The sequence below is a fragment of the Thamnophis sirtalis genome, unplaced genomic scaffold (genome assembly GCF_051295495.1).
Source record: "Thamnophis sirtalis isolate CommonGarterSnake01/CBP01778 unplaced genomic scaffold, rThaSir2_p1.2 scaffold_8, whole genome shotgun sequence".
NCBI classification, from domain to species: Eukaryota; Metazoa; Chordata; class Lepidosauria; order Squamata; family Natricidae; genus Thamnophis; species Thamnophis sirtalis.
The window spans coordinates 60202916-60225412 of NW_028261388.1; the positions used below are offsets into that span (position 1 = coordinate 60202916).

The 22497-nt window shown below is 41.3% G+C and overlaps 1 protein-coding gene across 5 annotated transcripts in view; it reads right to left on the reverse strand.

The window, feature by feature from the left end:
* Nucleotides 1–2055: 2055 nt before the first annotated feature.
* The window catches only part of BCOR (BCL6 corepressor), a 121072-nt gene continuing 100630 nt past the window's right edge, over nt 2056–22497 (reverse strand). For all 5 annotated transcript variants that reach the window (XM_014060904.2, XM_087721778.1, XM_087721777.1 and 2 more), the window contains 5 exons: nt 21916–22082; nt 5471–5616; nt 4132–4209; nt 3792–3942; nt 2056–3202 (listed from right to left, as the gene is read on the reverse strand). In XM_014060904.2, coding sequence (XP_013916379.2) covers nt 2914–3202; nt 3792–3942; nt 4132–4209; nt 5471–5616; nt 21916–22082 — 831 coding nt within the window. In that variant the 3' untranslated portion in view covers nt 2056–2913. The remainder of the gene's footprint in view (nt 3203–3791; nt 3943–4131; nt 4210–5470; nt 5617–21915; nt 22083–22497) is intronic.

Genomic DNA, 22497 nt, shown 5'->3' on the forward strand with positions numbered 1-22497 from the left:
TTATAGAAGGGAACCCTATCTATGTATCCTTCTCATCTCCAGTAAGCAGCAGCAGATGATGAAGAATACACAATACAGCCAGTGAAGAAATCACTGCTGAGGAAGGGTTACAAGACTTCATTCAACAGCTTAGAGCCACCACAGAGAATTCTCCACAGAGCAACTGAATCCTTATATCCACCAACCAAATTGTCCCAGATTTAGCAATAGCAATAGCAGTTAGACTTATATACCGCTTCATAGGGCTTTCAGCCCTCTCTAAGCGGTTTACAGAGTCAGCATATCGCCCCCACAGTCTGGGTCCTCAATTCACCCACCTCGGAAGGATGGAAGGCTGAGTCAACCTTGAGCCGGTGAGATTAGAACTGCAGATAACAGTCAGCTGAAGTGGCCTGCAGTACTGCACCCTAACCACTGCGCCACCTCGGCTCTTCTTTATCTTCTTTCTGCTGAATAATTGTTGACACAAGCAGTTTTCTCTAACAAATCCTATCACCAGCCACTCATGATGAATATTAAATGGAAGTTGGAAATAGATACTCGTAAAAATATTTCCAAGACGTTTAAAAAATTGCTTGTGTATTAAACCTGGTAAACAAATTTAACATCTAACATATTGTGCTTGTAACACTGCTGCTTGTGTCCAACACATCATGAATAATTAATTAATATTGGAGTTAACATGACCAACCCATACATCCAGCATGAAGATAGAAAATTACAAGATCTGTTTGGTACAAAAATCATTCTTTTTTTAAAAAAACGGCAGTCATATGTACGTATACAAAGGTTAGAATTTGTGTTACAACTTCATGATACATATTTTGTCACTTCCAATCCCCTCCTCCCATCCCATTTGCAGACATCTACAGCAGGGGTGAAATTCAGCAAGTTCTGAAGGGGTTGGAGAACCGGTAGTGGACACTCGTGCCCTTGTGACCTCTAGGCTGGAATACTGCAACGTGCTCTACATGGGGCTGCCCTTGAAGAGCATCCGGCGACTTCAGCTGGTCCAGAATGCGGCCGCGCGAGCGATTGTGGGTGCACCTCGGTTCGCCCACATAACACCTATCCTCCGCGAGCTGCGCTGGCTACCTGTTGATCTCCGGGTGCGCTTCAAGGTGCTACTTACCACCCATAAAGCCCTTCATGGTAGTGGATCTGGGTACTTGAGAGACCGCCTCCTGCCAATTACCTCCTCGCGACCTATCAGATCACACAGATTAGGCCTCCTCCGAGTTCCATCCGCCAGTCAGTGTCGACTGGCAACCACGCGGAGGAGAGCCTTTTCAGTAGTAGCTCCGACCCTTTGGAACGATCTCCCCGTGGAGATTCGTACCCTCACCACCCTCCAGACTTTCCGCACAGCCCTCAAGATCTGGCTATCCTGTCAGGCCTGGGGTTAAAGATTGTAATTCGTCCCCACCCGAATGATGAATGTTGTTTCTATTTTTAATTATGTACTGTTTTTATATGTCACTGTCTGTATTCCCTTCCCCACAAGTTGTAAGCTGCCCTGAATCCCCTCAGGGAAAAGGGCGGCCTATAAATAAACTTACAATTACAATTACAATTACAATTTTGAGTAGTTTGCAGAACCGGCAAATATCACCTCTGGCTGGCCCCAGAATGGGGTGGGAATTGAGATTTTGCAATATCCTTCCCCCAGGAGTGGGGAGGGAATGGGGATCGTGCAGTATCCTTCCCCTGGAGTGAGGTGGGAATGGAGATTTTACAGTATCCTTCCCCGCCACGCCCAGCAAGCCATGCCATCCCCACAGAACCGGTAGTAAAAAAAATTGAATTTCACCACTGATCTACAGCCAAATCTTGTCCTATGGCATAAAGGAGTACCCACAATGTGTGTGTGTGTGTGTGTGTGTGTGTGTGTGTGTGTGTGAATTTCCAGTGAAGAGGGATTGTATATGACTGAAAACTGAATTTTCTTTTCTTTCCGGGTAAGGAATACACACAATTCTATTCATGGGGGGAAAAGAGATACCATTTGAGTTCTCAGTTCACTCAAAGGTCATACCAAAAACGTTATTTCAGCACTGCTTTTTCAACAGTTTTATTGCCTTTGGCATCTTTTTTTGTAAAATATAAATACAAAGGCAGAAGAATTTACGTACAAAGTTCAAACACAAATCTCAAACATAAACACACAATTCAGAAAAAAGATTTAGCTTCTGTACAGTTTTAAACAACTTCAACATAGGTTAGTTTTCAGTATTTTACAGAAAAATAGTTCAAAGTTTTCTTTTAAATAAAGAGGATCAAATGTTTAAACACACACATATAAAATGTGTGTGTTTGTGTATCTATACATATATATATATATATATATAAAAAAACAATCCAGTTTGCCAGGTGAAAACTAAATTTCACGACTTTAAATTAAGATATAAAAGTTCACACAATTAGTAGATGTGCATGTGTATGGTTTTAAATTATATTACAGTCTACTGAATTGTATTCAATTGTGTGTACCTGGTCAAAGTAGGATTTTTTGTAAACAAAAACAAAAATATAATGAAGTGCCTTCCCCAATAAACTTTCCCAATATTGATCACATCACCTTTATGGCATCTTTATGCCTATTTGTTTGAAGCAAAGCCATTTTTTAAAAGTTCCATGTAAAAACAAATCTATACCAAAATTCGTCTGCACTTAAAAGGAACGTGCATACACCTTTTACCAATTTTATAATTTGTAGAAACAAAGTGGTCTCTTTAAAAAAAATCTTCCAAAAATCCACCCATCTGATAAATTTGTGTGTTTGTGTGTATATATGTGTATTAGAGGAAAGTTCTTTTATTTAACAGTATCCTTTTCTTTATAGAAATAACTGCAGTAACACATATACATAAAGAAATATCTTACACAGAACTGTACATTAAGAAGCTGGGAGATTCACCAATAAATATCAGTTTCTTCATCTGGGTGCAACCATTCAAGTGAGGCTCCAAGCAAAGATTGTAATTCATTAGTAAATTCTACCAAGTCCAACAGTTCCTTGCCTTCTGGGTTGAAAGCTTCAAGATCCTTTTGGCAAGCAAACAGCTGACTCAAAGACACCTGTTTGAAAAATTCTGCTTCTGTAACACTGATAACTTCCAAACTTGGGAAACTGCAGCGAAATATCCTAGGTGACATTTTCAGCCTCTTGGCTACATCAGAGAGCAAAAACCAGTTCCGTGGTCTAGAGACAAAAGTAAAATATTGACAAGATGCTGAAAGGTTTCAATCAACATGGTTCAGCTAGTAATAATTTTAAATACATTTATATTTAAGAAAAAGATATTTAAAAAATAGGTTAGTCTCTGTACTCTTCCATCCTCTTCCTACTCCCTCTTCCAGTAAACTCATGAATGAAATCTAGTTTTAAACAAGCAAACATCTGTTCACACAATGGGACAGTATTTTTTCTTTCTCCCCTCCACATGCCCTGCTCTCACACCAATCTTGGTCTGGATTCATAAGCTTCACCAAGCCACAAGTTTTTCCCTGTGAATATGTCTGCAATATCAGCATATATTCACATACATAGATTTACTGAATATGAACAATTCTTGTTTTAAAGAAGCCAATCTATGGGGGAGTTTTAATGTTCAAAACACATAGGATATGAAACCTATTTCTAACATAATAAATAACAAAAGGTTCACTGCATTCAGTGAGGCAAAAAGATGATCTTGAATATGTCAATAATAACTCAGATATTTGTACATTAACATACACTGGGGAAACAATTTATCTTCCCCTCCAATATAAACAATAATAGTGCTTACCCTTGAGAAAGAGACACTTGGATGTTATAACATACCAAGAGAGGCACATCTGAGAATTCAAATTCAAAGATATCACTAAATCCATCTTCATCTTCATCATTTGGGCCAGGTGGATTAGATAGAATATCAAATCCTGATTCACCTTTTGGCTCTATTTAAATAAACAAAAAAATAATTGAAGATCCTTTGTCAAATAGTGGCTTTTTTCTCTTCCCTTCCCTTTTTTTTAAATTTGATCTCCCTTCTGTGAATTCTATCCCCCTCCCATACATATACATGCACACATTTGAAATAATAGAACCCTGCCCCCCCACCACCACCCCAAAACATGTCTTCTTACCACACACAGAGCTGCCATAGAAGTCCCAGGACAAGCCAGGCTCATCAACATCATGACCTTGAAGATCAGTTAAATATTCTAGAGAGATACAACAATATAACATTGAAAAATTTGGGAAGTTTTGCAATCTATCATAGCATGATAAAATATAACCCATAGAGGTTTTATGCTTATCTTAAAGCATACAGTATTAACATAAATTATCAGAATACAGCAGAACTCTTAAGTAAAGTAATATCAGGTATCTCATTTCTTTTCAAATATAATTATTATACTTTCATTTACTTTTCAACAACCTCCAAATCCTACTTTTAGTATTCAGTTTTGTGTGCTTCAAATTGATTGTGGAGATATTGAGCTATAAAAGTTAGGCTATAATTGCTACAGATACATTGGTTTCACACAATCAGGCCAAGATCTTCACATCTTCATCACTAGACCTTTTTTTGATGCCTTGAACTTTGAAAGTACAATTGACAATGCAAACCTGAACTTAGTTGATGATGAATGGGAGTGTACGAGAATACACATGAGTTGTAAGGTAAACACTCAAGAGTTGTTTGACAGTGAGATGGCAGGCAGGCAGGCAGGCAGGCAAAATGTCACCAGGAGCTAAGGTGCCCCGTAGCACACCATTTTGATCCATGGTACCTCAGATAAGCTAACTTACAGAATGTGCCCAAAATCTAGGACCCAGGACTCACATGGAAACATTTTATGGCATAAAATTATCATAAAAGTTTCTTCCATAATGTCATAAAACATTTTCTGTTTTAACTATGAGAACTCCCCCAGCTCAAGTATGTACACCATTAATGCTATTCTTGCTTTTTTTTAGTATTTGTTGCTTTGTTCATTTTAATTGTTAATTGCATTAATACTCAAATAAGACTATTTTGTTTGGGGAAAAAATAACTTTTGTATTTCCAATTGCAAAAGAGATAAATGGAAATGTATGAAAAAGAGGAAAGCAGTATGCTAATTGAAGAAATGTCCATGACTGTACATTTCATACTGGTTATTCATATGTCTCTCCCCCCATTCCAAAATTTAAATAACATCATAATATTGGCCACTGTTGATAGCCACAGATGAAGAGATCTGTGAGCTATCTTCAAGACTAAAGTACTAACATTTTAACTCACAATATTCATACTGTGAAAAAATACACAATATTTAAATACTGTATTAAGTACTGTGTATTTCTGTTGTAAGTTAAGCAACAAAGTATCAGAAACCCACAATCCTTACTTTTACTGTTATCTGAAAAGTAATTTATGTTTTGTAGAATATCACATTGCAAATGGACAACCATTGGCACAATCAAAAGAATACACACCTGTTAGAAAAGTCTCCATTAGTTCACTGTGTGTCATTTTCACAATTGTTCTACCTGAGTATGTAGCAAGCGTAGGGTCAGCGCCATAAGAAAGGAGCAATCGGACAATTTCTAGGTGATCATTTTCCACTGCATCATGGATAGGCCTTACAAAGGGAAGAAAGAAACTTTTGTTTTAAATCCATGCAACATAATAAGTTATGTTCTGTCTCCATTTAAAGCAAGAAGTATGAGCACATGATGAGGAAGAAGACTACTGCACAAAGTGCTTTTCTCACATTTTAAAATATATTATTAATGTCAGGAACTGAAACTAATATACTCTATTAAATAGCAAGCTCCTTGGAGAAAGTTATGTTTAAATAGACATCACTTTGAACAAAAAATCAAATCCCATAGTATTGGCATATTGTTATCAAAGGTTTTATGTATGTGTAAACAATATATTGAGCATTCACATCATTTACTTTGTAAAATTTAAGACCTCAAAAATCCAAACAAATAGCTGCCTTAATATTTTTCTATTTTATACAAACTTAGTTTTATTCAAAATGTACAATAACAATTAACAACCTCTGGCTTATGAATCAAGAAAAAAGTAAAAACTATATAGGTGAAATTAACAATTATTGGTTGAAACCCTTAGAAATAAAATACATAAAAAATTATGCTATGTTTTGCTGAATAATTTCTTAAAATATGTCTAAATGACTAAAGATATCACACATCTTTAGGGTTGTGGATAAAAAAGAGATCTTCACTCAATGGATTTATAGAGCACAATGAAGCTAGAAGCAACTATTTTTTGTTAGAATTATTTTAATTTGCTTTTTCTGAATCAGAATTCTGATATTAGAGTCAAAAGGCATAATAATTCCAAATCCTAATATTGTTAGAAATCTCTACAAAATAGAATGTGCACACAGGGCTTAACTGAGAGCTGGTATTAATTAAAGCCAAAAATAAAATGGCATCTGTTTCAATTTTATGTATGAGATCCACTTGGACTAGCAACTAAATCTTTATTCAGCACTGATGCCTACAGGTTTTCCTCACTTAAAGACAGTATTTGGGACCAGAATTTCCATTGTTAAATAATACGATTATAAAGCATAATATCACAAGACAGTGTTGGGTTTCAAAAAACTTTAGAACCTATTCTGTAGGTGTGGCCTATTTTGTAGGTGTAGCTTGGTGGTCATGTGACCATGTGGGAGTGGCCAACTTGTAAAATGTGGTGAAACTCATTTAACAACGCTCTTGCTTAGCAACCAAAATTTTGGGCACAATTGTGATCATAAGTTCTCTTTTTCTTTCTTTCCTTTCTTTATTGTATGTCTCTCTCCCTCTTTCTTTCTTCCTTCCTTCTTTCTTTCTTGTCTCTCTCTCCCCCACTTTCTTTCTTCCTTCCTTCTTTATTGGGTCTCTCTCTCCAGCTTTCTTTCTTTTTCCGTCTTTCTCTTTCTATCTGTCTCTCTCTTTTCTCTCTCTCTCTCTATCCCTTCCTTCCTTTCTCTCTTACCCTTTCTCTTTCTCTCTCTCTCTTGCCCCCCCACAAACAACTTCCAGTTGGCAAAAATTCATTTTGCCAGCAGGGAGACTGGCAAAGAAGCCTCGTTTTCCCCTGCCGCCCGCAGCTCTTGGAGGAAGGAGGCAGGGAAGCGAGCCACAGGCCTCATCTCTGCCTCCTTCCTCGAGAGCTGGCTTTGAGGACAGCCAGCCTCTCCCGCCACTGCACCCTTCACTTGCCTTCTACCCAGAGACTCTGCCGGTGGTTGCCTCCCAAGAGAAGCTCGGGAGAGACATGCAAATGGCTGCAAGCTTCCCAAAAAGAAAGCTGGACACCGGGAGGTGACGGTGGTGCCCACTGCTGCTGCTCCTAGTAATGCAGGCTTCTCGGAGAGCATTAAATTGCAGGCACACCAATTCCAGTAGCTGCATTTTGCCTTGAAACTTGCTGTCCCAGCAACCCAAAGGGGACATTCTCCCAGCGGCGTCTCAGGCAACTTTCTCTCTTGTCATGCAAGGAAGCGAAGCCAACTTTATTTATTTGTTTCGTTGGTTCCCGGACCGTGGGAGGTGATCCGATGACTTTTTTTATGCCCACGGTGACCCATTTCGTTGCTTGCATCTCACCAGCGGCTCTCACTCAAGATTCCAGCTGATTTTCTCCGCAAGCACCAGGGAACCTCCCACTCCAGCCTCCCCGGCCCTACTACATTAAGATCCCCATGCTTCTCATTCTCGCTAGAAGCATACAGGCCATGTGAGCGAGCAGGCGCACGAGGCCCCCCTGATAATCTGAGGGGAGCCGGGAGGCGCCAAACTGAGCCCAGTTGTCCTTACGCCCTCCCAGCTAAGGGTGGGAATGCCTGAGATGCCACTGGGAGAATGTCCTCTTGGGTTGTCGGGACAGCAAGTTTCAAGGCAAAATGCAGCTGCTGGAATCAGTGTGCCTGCAACTTAATGCTTTCCAAGAAGCCTGCATTACCGGGAGCAGCAGCAGCAGCAGCGGGCACCACTGCCACTACCTCTGGTGTCCAGCATCCTCCTTGGGAGGCTCGAAGCCATTTGCGTGTCTCTCCCAAGCTTCTCTCGGGAGGCGAAATGGGAGGTGCCCCACCAGCAGAGCTCTGGGTGGAAGGCAAGTGAAGGGCACAGTGGCGGGAGAGGCTGGCCATCCCCGAAGCCAGCTCTTGAGGAAGGAGGCAGAGATGAGGCCCGGGGCTCGCTATCCCAACCTCTTTCCTCCAAGAGCTGCGGATAGCAGTTTGCTACCCATTGCAGGTGCCCAGGGCAGCCTAGACCCCCGCCTCCAGGCCCACAACCTCCCCACCAGCCGCTCCTTCATGCCCCGTTGCAGGCTGAGTTGGGTTTTTGGCGGCCCCACTTTTTCCTGGCACCCCTTCCCAGCTGGGAGACACTCCAAGACAGTCCCACCACCCTGGCCAGGTGCTGGGAAGCTCAGCAGCCCGCACACCGCAGCCAGGTGACCTTTATAAATGGAAATTAACCAACTTCTTTCCATTTCAATGAGAATTTTTCTAAAACTTCTTAAATTCTCATTGAAATGGAAAGTTTAAAAGACGACGGCTAATTTCTGTTTATAAATCGGTGGCTGGCTGGGAAAGTATCCCCAGGAGCTGTGCGGGTTGAGTGTGGCTTCGGAGGCTGAAAGGGAAGCTGCATTCCCCACCAGGAGCCCCTTCCCCTTCTTGCTGGAGTCTTGGAGCTTCCTACCCACCAGCATCAGCCGCCCAAGGTTGGCAGAATATGCTTGAGGGCATCTCACTGTGATCCGAAGGATGTTGCCTTGGTAGGACATCTTTCCCTCGAGGCCACACCTGCAGTGCGGGAAGGAGAGCAGCAGAGACAAAGCAGCCTTCCTGGGCTCTTCTGAAGAAGTCCATTCCCCTTCCCCCTTCCTTCTCTTTGAGAAGCAGTTTGCAAAGTCCTGGTTTTGCAAGGCACTTGTCAAAGAAAAGGAAGCACGGCCTTCTTCCAACAGCTGACTCCGGCAAAGAAAGTGGGTAGGTGGGGTAAGCATGGTATAGACAGGCAGAGTGAGTGTGTGTGTGTTTGTGTGTGTGTGTGTGTGTGTGAGAGAGAGAGAGAGAGGGAGGGAGGGAGGGAGGGAGGGAGGGAAGAGGGAGAGGGAGAGACGCAGGCAGGGGGAGCAAGAGGGGGGCAGGCCAGGGGAGGGCCTGGTACACAAATGCACATTGTATTTCTGGCACCAGTACCAAACCAGCTGAAACCCACCTCTGTCACAAGACCACATTACTTAAAAATGGCAATCCTGGCAATCCCTTTTGCCACTAAGGAAAAATTGCAGGTCATTAAGTGAAGATCTTATGGCTGTGGAAGGGTTGCTGCAGTGCCACATATATGCAAGTACCATAGGTTGAATAGATGTTGTGATGCTGAGAAAGTGCAAGCAGGTTAAGGAAGGGCTGCTGCAGCAAAAGCCCACACTATGCAGTCCAGGTTCTGCAAGCACCCTTGGGAGAAAAAGAGGTGGGAGTAACACAATTTTCCCTGCCTATGGGATTGACCTTTGTTGGCGGGAAGCCAGCAGGGAAGGTGGCAAATAGTGACTCTGACCATGGGATACTGTGAGCCAGTTGCCAAGCACCCAGATCACAAACATATGCAATGGTCAGAATGACAAAGGCTGGTCATAAGTACTACTTGTTCAGCACTGTTGGGAAGCAACCAGTCTCGCAGGGAGGAGGAATCAAGTGGGGAGGCAGCCTCAAGTCACTGTGCATTCGCAAAAGGGCTTGGGCCAAACCACCCCCAAGTTGAAGCCTTGTCTAATTGTTCCCATGGGTAGGCTGTCAGACCAGAGAGATTCTTGTCTTATAGGCAGAGTGGTTAGCTTGAATTTTGCAGATGTAGGTCTGTTTGTTCACACCTGAGAGCACCATCACAATTTCAATTGGTAGCTGAAGAAATTGTCATTATGATCATCAATCAAGGACTACCTGTATTGCACTTGGAGCTAACTTTTATAAGATCTGCTCTGTGGAACCCATCTTTTCTTTTCTAATACTATTTTGTTATTTCCTATTAACTAATTATAGAACTGATCTAATACAAATGTATGCTGGTGTTGGTCTGCCCATTGGACAAATATAACATTCTAGAGGACTGTTGGAAGAATTTTCCCTGGTTCATTCCCAACTGGGAAGGAGTCACCAATGCTAAAAAGAAATAGATATGGAAGTAGCTGTCAGAAAGGGGATCCTTTAATTCAGGAAGGCAAAGAAAGTAGTGACACAGCTCAAGCATTCCTGGGTTGCAAGCAGACTTGGAAGTGTTACTCTTAATTCCCCTTTGAAGCTCCTCAGCTTGATGGGTTTATTTGTGTGCCACTTAGTTAAAAGTGATTGCCCTGGATCCTGTCTTTCTGCCTTAATGGGTTAATCCTGTTTCTGGGGCTTTGTCTTTCCTATCCTGGGGGTTAATTCTGCCAGGAAAGAGGAAAAGGGGAGTTCCAGGTGAGTTATTTTTAGCCTGATTCCCCTTATCTTAATGTCTCTACTTATATGTTTCTATTGTCAGCTCTGTTAGCAGGGTTGCTCTGTATTTTTCTTTCAGCTGGTGCTTCTTGGTTTTCTTAAAGGGGGAAGGGCTGGCTGTTTCCTGATTGCTATGGGGTGCTATGAGTGTTCTGGTGCTATGAGGTTTCTGGCACTGTCTTTTTGGGGTATACTTCCCATAGGACAATGCAGTGTGTCCATCCCATGTGACTGATTGACTCACTGGGGTTTCACAGGGAACTTGGTGTAGCTTCTGAAGTTATGTACATTGTTTAGCTGAGAATATAGTCTCTGCTTGGAATGAACAAGTGTTGGTGATCTTGCATCAGGTCATTCCTATAGAAATCCTGGAGAGTCCCCTAGTTTTCAGAGATACCAAAGGAAATAAAATGACATGATTAAGGTACAGTCTTGTCCAGTTATCTGGTTTGAGTTCTATATGGTCATTTCCAAAGAAGTGTCACCTGTGTGTTAAATTTATACCTTTCCTGGAAGATTAGTATCTCCAGGGAAGTAACACATGGCTGTATTCAAGTGATGAAAAATGCCTCTCTGCAAGAGGAGGTACTTCCACCTGCACTAAAGTAGCCATTCCCTCAAGATACCATTGCTGCACCCAGCTGCATTGGACAACTATATTTCTGCTGTGTGGGGTGCCAGAGGGTTCAACTCTTTTTCTACTCATGTTAAACAACTAAATGAAACTGATGGGTGAAGTTATCCATTGGCAAGGAATCCAAAAGGACCTTTTTTCAGGAGGCAACTGAACTTTCTTGTTTTTTCACTGAAGACGTTTCCACAAATAAAAAAACACCCTTCGAATGGTGTGGGAGTTTGAATAGATTTTCCAAAGTAACTGCGGATTGCAAGAGCCATTTGCTCTTCAATTTGGGGTGCAGATACCATGGATTCATCCCCGGCAGCCTGCACCTGTCCTCAAGCCAAGAAGGCTCCACACCCATTTGCACTACTCAGGTGACCCTGAGAATACAGATAAACCTCCAGGTGGCCTCAATGACTGTCTAAAAGAATACAAATGACCAGCTGTCTGCAAGGAATGTAAATCCTTTCATTCCCCACCATCCAGTCAGAGCTGAAGAAGCTTCTTGGATGAGAAGAGAACATCTTCAAAGAAAACACAAGAAAGTCCAGTTGCCTCCTGAAAAAAAGCACCTTTGGGACAACTATGACCTGGATAACTAAGAATCTCCATAGATTATTGGCAAGGATCATGATACTCAGTTGTATAGCACTGCCTCCGGCCATCCAAGAGATGCTATTAAAATGCTTTCTCACTGCTTGGGAGCTGTGTGTCTAGATGGCGAAAAACTGCCTTCAAGGAACCCTGACAAAACTGAATAGCTGTGGATTTCAGTATCACCCATATGTGGTTATTTTCCATCATAAACTCTTCATGGAATTATATTCCCTCAGGAAGAGTTAGTGGGCAATAGGAGGAGCGGGGTTCTCCTGGACTCACAGCTCTTGATTAAGGAGCAGGTGACAGCTATATTTAGGAGGACAGTTTTACAAATATATCTTGTGTGCCAGTTTTGCCTATTCCTGATTGGAAGACATTGTTCAGATTTACTAATGTATTTCTTGATTGGACTTCTGCAATGCACTGTACATAGGAACTACACTTGAAAAGCATTTACAAACTTTGGCTAGTCCAAAATGCAGCACTATGTGCACTACTGGCCACATCACAGTATGCCACATAACACCACAGCTACTTCAACTATACTAGTTTCCAATTAGCTTCTAAAGTGTATTTTAAGGTGTTGGTTCTCACTTTAAAGATCTACATGACATGGAGTCAGGCTACATTTGGGACTGTTTTATTGTATGTTTATACTGTACATTGAATGCCCAGATTTCATTTCATTTAGCAGCCTTAAAATTTTATAAAAGCATAGATGGCCTCAGGGGAAAAAAACATATTTTGAAAATGAGACTTTTTGCAGATATTTTGAATTAAATTAACATTCTAACTAAACAAAAAATCATAGGATTTTCACTCACTTGTACAATTCACCCTGGAAGATTAAGTTTAATATATTAATAAAATTGACATTAACAGGTATATGATATCATCAACTGTATAAGTTTTAATAAAAGCCCTCTAGTGACCCTTTCTACTTCCTATTTTTAAAGATTGCCTGGAAGAGTAAAAATATCATTTATTGATAGAGAAGAGGAATATAGAGGAAAGCGTAAGTGACTTACAAAGCATGGCTACAGTGGTATTAATCACCTACATATTTTCTGAACGAATGCTTCTCAACCTTGGCAATTTGAAGAATGATTGGGGAATTCTGGGAGTTGAAGTCCACATGTCTTCAAATTGCCAAGATTGAAAAACACAGTTCTATACTGTATATAAATGTAATAATGCAGGAAAATAGGCAGCCAACTATAATAGTTTCAGAAACATTTATCTCCATATAACAGAGCAATTTTTTAATCTTCTTTACATACACATTCTACTGTATATATTACACTCCCACATACCATACATGCATAATTAATCCACAAAGTGAGAGATATGTATATACTAAAGAAAATGTTGCTAATTATTCAAATTGGTAACCAGTAAAATAGGGCTAAGGCAGAAAGAGAGCCAAGGATTGTAAACTTTGATATAGTTTATTGTTGAGAGAGAATTGTAGAGTGGAATATTAGATAGGGAGGGACCCTTGAGATAAGGTGGCCCCATAGGCTGAGAGAAGGCAGGAGTTGGGAAGGAGCTGAGTTGAGGAAGAGAGACATGACAAGCACTTAATATCAGGGTGGTGATGGATAAATCAAGATGAAATTGTGAGAATGGGCTACTCATAAGAAAGTGTTGATTATTTGAGATTGATCTGCCTTCCAGTTCTCAGTATTCACCTCTAATATTAGGTCACCAGAATCTCAGTGGTGGAGGTCACTGGCTGTTGCTATTACATTCCAGACCAGTATATAAGAAGGGCCTTTCACCCATTATTTCATTATGGATGAGTCAGTTAATCTGGCACACATTACTAAGACCTGAGTATGCCAAAATTGTTGTTTCTTTCTCCCAAATATGCCCAATTGTGGTTCAAGTTTGGCACCAGTCACAGCTCCAAACCAGAGGTAGTGGTGGCAGTTGTTGGCCAGGAAGCCTTAACCTCTCTGCCACTAACTGGATCCATGTAGCTGAAGTTATTGTCTAAGAAGTAGATGAGTTTTTGCTGCTTTGCTGACTTCCCAGCTGCACTTCCAATCACTGCCAGAACTGGTCAATTCAATCATGGAACTAGCAATGGAGTACTTCATACTCCAATTCTGGGAAACCCTCCCTCTTGTGCACAAAGGTAGCACAGAGGTTTATAACCAATATGGCAATAATAGACCTGATTCAGATTATTGAGGACTTAATTCATGCAGGTGGTCAAATATATCTATTTTTTTTCTTGAGGCAGTTCCAAACATGATCTGAAGATGAAGGACATACTCTTTTTTCCTTTGTCATGGTCAGCTTTGTCTCTGATTGCTTTTTGGCTTGTTGGTGCTGCCCTCCCACTCATCTCCCATACACTAGGACCATGATGGCGAACCTATGGCATGTGACACGCAGAGCCATTTGTCAGGGCACCCGAGGCATTGAAGACTCCGGAGCATGAAAAACCAGCCCTACGGGCAAACTGGAAGTTCAAGTACGTACTTCCAGTTTGCTTGTGGGGCCGGTTTTTCAGCCCTTTGGAGCTTCAGGGGCCTTCCCTGGAGGTTCCAGGGGGCAAAAAACGACCCCACGACAAATCAGAAGTCACTTCCAGTTTGTCCGTAGGGCCATTTTTCATCCTCCGGAGCCTTCAGGGAAGATCCCTGAAGGCTCCAGGGGCAGAAACAGGCCCCCAAGCAAAATGGAAGTACATTCCCAAACTTCCGGTTTGCCCATAGGGCCAGTTTTTCGCACTCCGGAGGCTTCAGGGAAGCTCCTGAAGCTTCTGGTGGGCCTTCGGGGAGGCGGAGAGGCTGTTTTCACCCTCCCCAGGCTCCTATAAAGCCCCTGGAGCCTGGGGAGGGCAAAAAAAGCACGCCAAAAATGGGGGGGGGAGTCCTGGTCATGCATGCATGAGCACTGGGGTCATGCGCATTGCATTATCGGTGTGGCACGCCCGCACATGCCCCCCTGTGCTCCCCCCCGCTTTTGGCATGCGAGCCAAAAAAGGTTCACCATCACTGCACTTGGAGGTTGAAACCATTACATCACTCTGTCTCTGATGCCTCTCAGAAGAAGGCTGCTTTGTTTTTTTATGAAAATCTATTGGACAGATTGTCTGAGGCCCTTGTTTCTACTGGAATAAGCATTTTATGGGACCCTTGGATTGGATAGTCCTTCAATCTCAGAAGGTTTGATGACATTAAATGGCAAAGGAGATACTTATAGTGTCTTTGAAGGAAAACATACAGTGAATTTGATCCAACATAATTAAGAGTCTATTTCAAGGATTACATTGTGGCGATAAGAGCAGCAAAATATAAATATTTTTCAATTCTTACCATTCTTATGTACAGATTGCTAACCAATACCCATTTTAAAGTGACCTCTTTCCTGCTGGGGAAGGATGGGCCACAGCAATACATAAAAGGCCATTGTGAAGAATATCCTAGGCATCTGACAGATAAATTCACTCATATCTTTTTAAATTTAACAACCTGCACCAGAGAGTACATTCGGGCAATTAGGACGGCTAAGAGAACATACATTGCCTCTCTGGTTGCGTCTGCTGAGTCGCGCCCAGCCGCCCTGTTTAGGATAACCCGTTCCCTCCTAAATAGGAGGGATACGGGCGATCCGCTGCAGGGTAGGGCTGAGGATTACGTCCAGTTCCTCGCAGACAAGGTTGCTCGGTTCCGGGCGGACCTGGACTCCAATTCTGCAGAACCAGCCGAGGCACTAAGGGATGATCTGGTAAGCCATCACTGGGTTGAGTTTCAAGCTGTTACCCCTGAGGATGTGGACAAGGCGATGAGAGCTGTAGGAGCCTCCACATGTGTGCTGGACCCGTGCCCCTCCTGGCTGGTTGTCAACAGCAGAGAGGTGACACGAGGCTAGATCCAGGCGGTCTTTCCCCCCGCTTTAAAGGCGGCGGTGGTGAGACCCCTCCTGAAGAAACCATCCTTGGATCCAGCTGTTTTAAATAACTATCGTCCGGTCTCCAACCTCCCCTTTGTGGGGAAGGTTGTTGAGAAGGTGGTGGCCTTTCAGCTCCAGCGGTCCTTGGAGGAAGCCAGTTATCTCGATCCTTTCCAGTCAGGCTTCAGACCTGGCTGCAGCACAGAAACCGCTTTGGTCGCGTTGACCGATGATCTTTGGAGAGCCAGGGATGGAGGCCACGCCTCCATCCTGGTGCTGCTTCACCTCTCAGCGGCTTTCGATACCATCGACCATGGTATCCTTCTGCGACGACTGCAGGAGGTGGGGGTGGGAGGCGCTGTTCTACAGTGGTTCTCCTCCTACCTCTCGGACAGGTCGCAGTCGGTGTTAGTTGGGGAGCAGAGATCGACCCCTAGGCCCCTAACGTATGGGGTGCCGCAGGGTTCGGTCCTGTCCCCCTTACTTTTCAACATCTACATGAAACCGCTGGGTGAAATCATTCGACGGCACGGGATAAAATACCACCAATATGCGGACGATACCCAGTTGTATCTGTCCGCCCCGTGCCAACTCAATGAAGCGATGGATGTGATGAGCCAGGGTCTGGAGGCTGTTAAAGACTGGATGGGGGTCAACAAGCTTGTGCTCAAACCAGAAAAGACCGAGTGGCTGCTGTGTTTCCCTCCCGCGAATTGGCCAAGTGTTCCATCTCTCAGGCTGGGGGGTCAAATTATACGCCCCTCAGACAGGGTTCGCAACTTGGGAGTCCTCCTGGACCCACAGCTGACCTTCGAACATCATTTGTCAGCTGTGACCAGGGGGGCATTTGCCCAGGTTCGCCTGGTACACCAGTTGCGTCCCTACCTGAACCGGGAGACCCTCACAACAGTCACTCGTGCCCTTGTGACCTCTAGGCTGGAATACTGCAATGTGCTCTACATGGGGCTGCCCTTGAAGAGCATTCGGCGACTTCAGCTAGTCCAGAATGCGGCCGCGCGAGCGATTGTGGGTGCACCTCGCTTCACCCACGTTACACCTATCCTCCGCGAGCTGCACTGGCTGCCTGTTGATCTCCGGGTGCGCTTCAAGGTGCTACTTATCACCTATAAAGCCCTTCATGGTAGCGGGCCTGGGTATTTGAGAGACCGCCTACTGCCAATTACCTCCACTAGACCGATACGATCGCATCGATTAGGCCTCCTCCGAATTCCATCTACTAGCCAGTGCAAACTGGCAACTACCCGGAGGAGAGCCTTCTCGGTGGCTGCTCCGACCCTCTGGAACAAACTCCCCGTGGAGATTCGGACCCTCACCACCCTCCAATCCTTCCGCGCCGCTTTGAAGATCTGGCTGTGCCGGCTGGCCTGGGGTTAAGATTCCAACCCCACCTGAATTGTGTGACTGTTGTGCTCTCTTTTAATATGTTGTATTGTTTCCATATTGGAATACTGTTTGTCTTTCCCCCCCTCCCTTTTTGAATTGTGAGCCGCCCTGAGTTCCCCCAGGGAAAAGGGTGGCATACAAATAAAGGAAATTCAAATTCAAATTCAATTGGATCCTTGACTAGACAGGTCCAATCAAATCACTGAGGCAGTCTTGTTCAGTTATATAGGAAGACTATATGGGTCCTTGGAATTATTAATCTTGCACTGGTTACCAATGGACTTCTTGGTGGAAGATAAGAGTTTGTTTGTTGTTTACAAATCCTTACATGGTAATACAAGAGGTAGTTATTTAATGGACCATCTTTCTCCATTGTTTCTGCCTGTCCCTAAGATCAAATACAATCAGCAAACTCTGAATCCCATTAAATAATGTCATCTAATGGGACCCAGAAAGCGTGCCATCTCTGTTGCAGTGCTTGCCCTCTGGAACACTAGTCTCCAGAGATTTAAATGGCCCAGCCTGCTTTCCTTTAAGAATACTTTAAATACGACTTTTCCCCCAAATTGGCTACAAGTGGGACATAGATTCTCTACATGTTGGGTTTTATTGGTTGATTGTATGTGTTTTGTTCTACTGGAATAACAAATATTTCTGCCTGTTGTTTTATACCTTTTGGGTATTAATTCTATAAGCTGCCTGGTCCCTTAGAATTGGTTCGTCTTGGAAATCTTACTTGTAAACAAATTTAATATTGTTATCAATGTTGAAAGGAATAGAGGAAAAACAAGGCATTTAGCCATTCTAGTTATGCATCTTCCAATAAAAGACTCATAGAACAAATATGTACAACTCCAGTTGTATATGCCCAAATCCCCATATTTAAACAAAACCATAGATTTCCCTGGTTTAGTTTTGAATACATCAATACTACAAGGTACATACACCAGCTCTACCTAAACATAGAAAAAACGCTGAAAGACTCTGCTATGTTCATTTTCCTCCTTCCAGGGGAAGACTTTGTGAGAGCTATCCTTAAGATTATGGAACCTGAGAGTCAGTTTTAATCTCTTCTCGGCTCCCTGCCTGCAGAAATCACATCACTCTTCTGGCTGTCTCTTCTAGGCAGCACCGTCATTCATCCTAAAGTCTACAAAACTGCATTCTCTCTCAGCTGCTGTGGGCATCCAGTTTATTCTATAGTACTCATTGCCCAATCTCTTTTGCAAACACTATACTAAACTCAAGAGGTCAAGCAAAGACATGGTGCATACTCAGATGCTTTCCAACTTACTGTTGTCTTCATAAACTGTGCAAATATCATTTAAACCAGGTATCCAGTATTGTGTCCTTGTCTTATTTTTCAATGAATAAGCTAGTTAACAGATAAGATAGTTTAAATGACTCAAGTGATTTTTTTTCTTGCAATATATTAGATGAAACCCAATCACAGAAATCCATGCCAGCTAATAATTTCTGTCATAAATATTAGCTATTTAGGATATTGTCATGAAACAGAATACAGCGGAGTAAAACTCTAAAAGTAGTTTTCAGCATACTCCAACATTCAACCAAAAAAACAGCAGAATACAGAGAAGTCACATAACAAAAAGTGGGTAGAAAAAAATAATGTGGCAGAAAAGTATAATTCTAGCTTTCCATTTCAGTTTTAGCCATCTTCCCATTCTCTAAGGTTACCAGAAACACCCAATAACTAAGGTCCTATAATGTGAGCACAAGAATAAGAGAAAAATATTTCTACTAGCAATTTAATTAATAAAGTATGCTAAATGGATCCCTAATTCTGTTTTGATTATAGATGACAAATAATCCATAAGATTATCTGAAATACTCAAAAATTCCTTCTTTGTCTTACCATCTAGAATTGGCTTTCTCAATTTATAGAAACAGAAGCATATCATTAAGGCAAGGGGTGTCTAGTGCACACTGTTAATTATTTTTACTTAAGTATCATATCTGGATTACAAATTACAAGTCTGAACAATTGTTTGAGGTTTTTTAATAGTAAGAGCAGTCTACAATCAGCAAGATTTCCTGAAGATTTTCAGGTAGATTATTGATAGGCATTTGTTGAAGATACACGAGCTCTGGATTCCCTTCCTCAATCAAGTAATGGGTAAAGAGATCAGTGTGCATCAAAATATAAATTTGTATAATACTTATTTTTATGTGGAAATTGTAGAGTTGAATTTTTGAATTTGAATTTTGAATTTGAATTTATTAAAATTTATAGGCCGCCCTTTTCCCTGAGGGGACTCAGGGCGGCTTACAATCACAAGGGAGGGAAGTGCAACATCAAAAACAAAACAAAATGTGAACAAAGAAAAAAATAGTAAAACACAACTTTCGTTCAACAAGAGGTAGAGAAAATGTAGAAAAGGAAAACAAAAATAAGCAGTTGGCCAAAGCAAATTCCCTTCTTTGAAAGTTTGGGTTTATTAGCTTAGAAAAAAGCAATTAAAAAGGACTTCATAGAGGTATATATAAAATTATATGCAGTAAAATTTATAGGGAGATTTTTCTTTGTTTCTTTGAATACTAGAACCCAGTGAATAGTCAGTTAAACGTGTTTAAAACATGCTTAGCACCATCATTGTATGTATGCCATGTATAGCTTCTCCCCTCCCCCAATAAAGCCAATAAATTTATAAAAGACTTAAGAAAGGTAAACACTGTGAGATCAGGTGAGAATGCTAAAATGTTTTAGAAACCGTAGTTAAACCAGGAGTTGTTAAAGTTATTACAAAAATTATTTTTGTTGTATTAAATGCATTTAATATTAATTTTGTCAAAACAGAGTTCAGACACATTGCCTTCCATCAATCATGATAATTCTATTTCAGCTAATTTGGTACTGCACACTATTTCAAGGATCTTAATCTGTATCTTCTACCGTGGCAACATCTATGGATTCTGTGTTCGATCTATACTGTGTCCAAGCTTTGTTTTGTTTTATTTGTTACATTTCTATGCTGCCCATCTCACTGATACAGTGATTCTGGGCAGCTTACAATATAAATAAAAAATTCAAAAGTGCTTTGAAAAGTTAAAATTGGAAAAATTGAACATCTTGAATTGGACTCAGAAACAAACTGGTAGCCTACACTGTTCACATGACAGTGATATCATATGTGCCACCGGAGAGGCCTCCATAACTGTCCACACTGATATATTTTGTCCCAGTTAATACTTCCAAATACACTTTAAGGGTAGCTTTGAATATGAAAAATGTCTGTACATCTGGGTGAATATGTGGCGTATAAATAATATCATGGATTTGACTAGTCTAGATTGGGGGGAAAGATAGCACAACAATCAGTGAAAAATAGCAGAATCCTACAGAAAGGGTATAATCTGTTTTTAATCCACTATCTGCTCTCTGTACATTACGAAGGGCAAATGAAGGTAAACTACAACAGAATCTGCCACTTATTACAGGATGAACTTCAGTGTCTGGCCATACAAATCATCACCATAGATTTAACAGTAACATACTTAGTAAAAGAAATTCATGATAGGAATTTTGCACATTACGAATTCAAGGAATGGGGGGAGGAGTTCAATGAATGAAAAAAATTTACTTTTTGAACCTTGATTTTGTGTTTATACCACATGCTACAAAACTTTCTATGGCTTATTTAGTAAAGTAATTTTATAAAGGTCTGACTGGTTTAAACAGATCTCACAATGTGGAGGTATGTGTACCTTTTCTAATTATCTTCTTTCTTTACTTAGCTAATGGAAGGAACAAATATTCAAAATGTCTCTACAGAATCAATGAGGTGACAAAGTCTGCTCAAAAGTTTTTAAAAAGGTTTTTTGGTTTTTTTCCTGAAATCTTTGCAAGTTCTATTTATTTAATAGCAATAGCAATAGCAGTTAGACTTATATACTGCTTCATAGGGCTTTCAGCCCTCTCTAAGCGGTTTACAGAGTCAGCATATTGCCCCCAACAACAATCCGGGTCCTCGTTTTACCCACCTCGGAAGGATGGAAGGCTGAGTCAACCCTGAGCCGTTGAGATTTGAACAGCCGAACTGCAGAACTGCAGTCAGCTGAAGTAGCCTGCAGTGCTGCATTTAACCACTGCGCCACCTCGGCTTTAAATGCCAATGGCATCCAGACATGCTAATTTAGAACTACCAGATAAGGTGATAAGTGATAAAACATTCAAAAAGAACTCAAAGAATATACCCATCATCATTACAGAACTTTTAAAAAATAAACACAACTAAACTGCTTTAGAAAAGATGAACTTTGCATAACAAAATATGAAGTTTAGTGAATAGTAATGTAAAAGGAATGATCTAAACATTAAAAAAACTGTGTGAAAGCATGTTTACTGCCTGTTTCTTATGATTAGTAAAAACTTGAATTTTAGTGTTGCCTAAACTTGGTATTTTTTTTTTAGTATTTAAGGGAGTAATAAACCTGGAAATAGTGAATTGTAGTCCCACCTTAGCTGTCTGACCTTGTGCCAATCATTCTCTCTCTCAACCATAGGAAGCATGCAATGGCAAACCACTTCTGAATCTAGTCATGAAAAACTGCAGGAGCTTGTCCAGGCAGTTATTAGGAGTAAACACACAAGAACAATGACAACAACCACCACCACCAAAAGATTCTTTGCTTTTGATGATATAGACTTGCAGCCAAAAAATACCAAGTAGTGACACCATGTTATCATATCAACTTTTGAATAGTATTCAAGGACCAAGGCAACTAGTGTAAACAGTATAAACCTTTTGGGAGAAATATACAATTTCTCTAAACAAGATTACAATTTAGGTGTAACAGTAATCCCACTATATATTAATGCAATACTGAAGCACAGAAGATTTAGATTTAGCTTAACTAGAATTGCTAACCTAGTTCCATCCTGCGCACTGCAGTTGACGTCTGCTCCATATTCTAGGAGATGTCGCACAATGCTCAGCCAACCTCTGGCACAGGCTTCATGTAGGGCACAATAACCAGCATTGTCACGATGATTTGCATCACAGATTTTGTTTTCCAAACAATATAGAACCACTTCCTGAAAAAGAAGAAAACAGCAAATTGTTTGTTGTGGTGAAAATATGCAAATCATTTACTTTTAACATTCTGGGAATACTTCTCTGATTGGACTATTAGCAAGTTACAAAGGAAAGAAGGAAGCTATTACACAGTTCTCATCTCAGCGAAAGTCAAATGGTTGAAAAAGAAAGCCAGTTATTAGCCCAGAAGGAAGACTGACTGAGATATCTCAAACAAAACTGGTGCTCAAGATATTTAACAATTTCACAACAGTTACCATACAAATAAATGTAGAAGGATAGTGGGGTAAATTAATTTACAAGGAAAAATTGTTTTTCACTTTAACAGAGGAAACAATGTGGATGCAGGTTTTAGAAAGAAAGAAAGACAGACGGACAGACAGAAATACATACATAGATATAGATATATAGTGG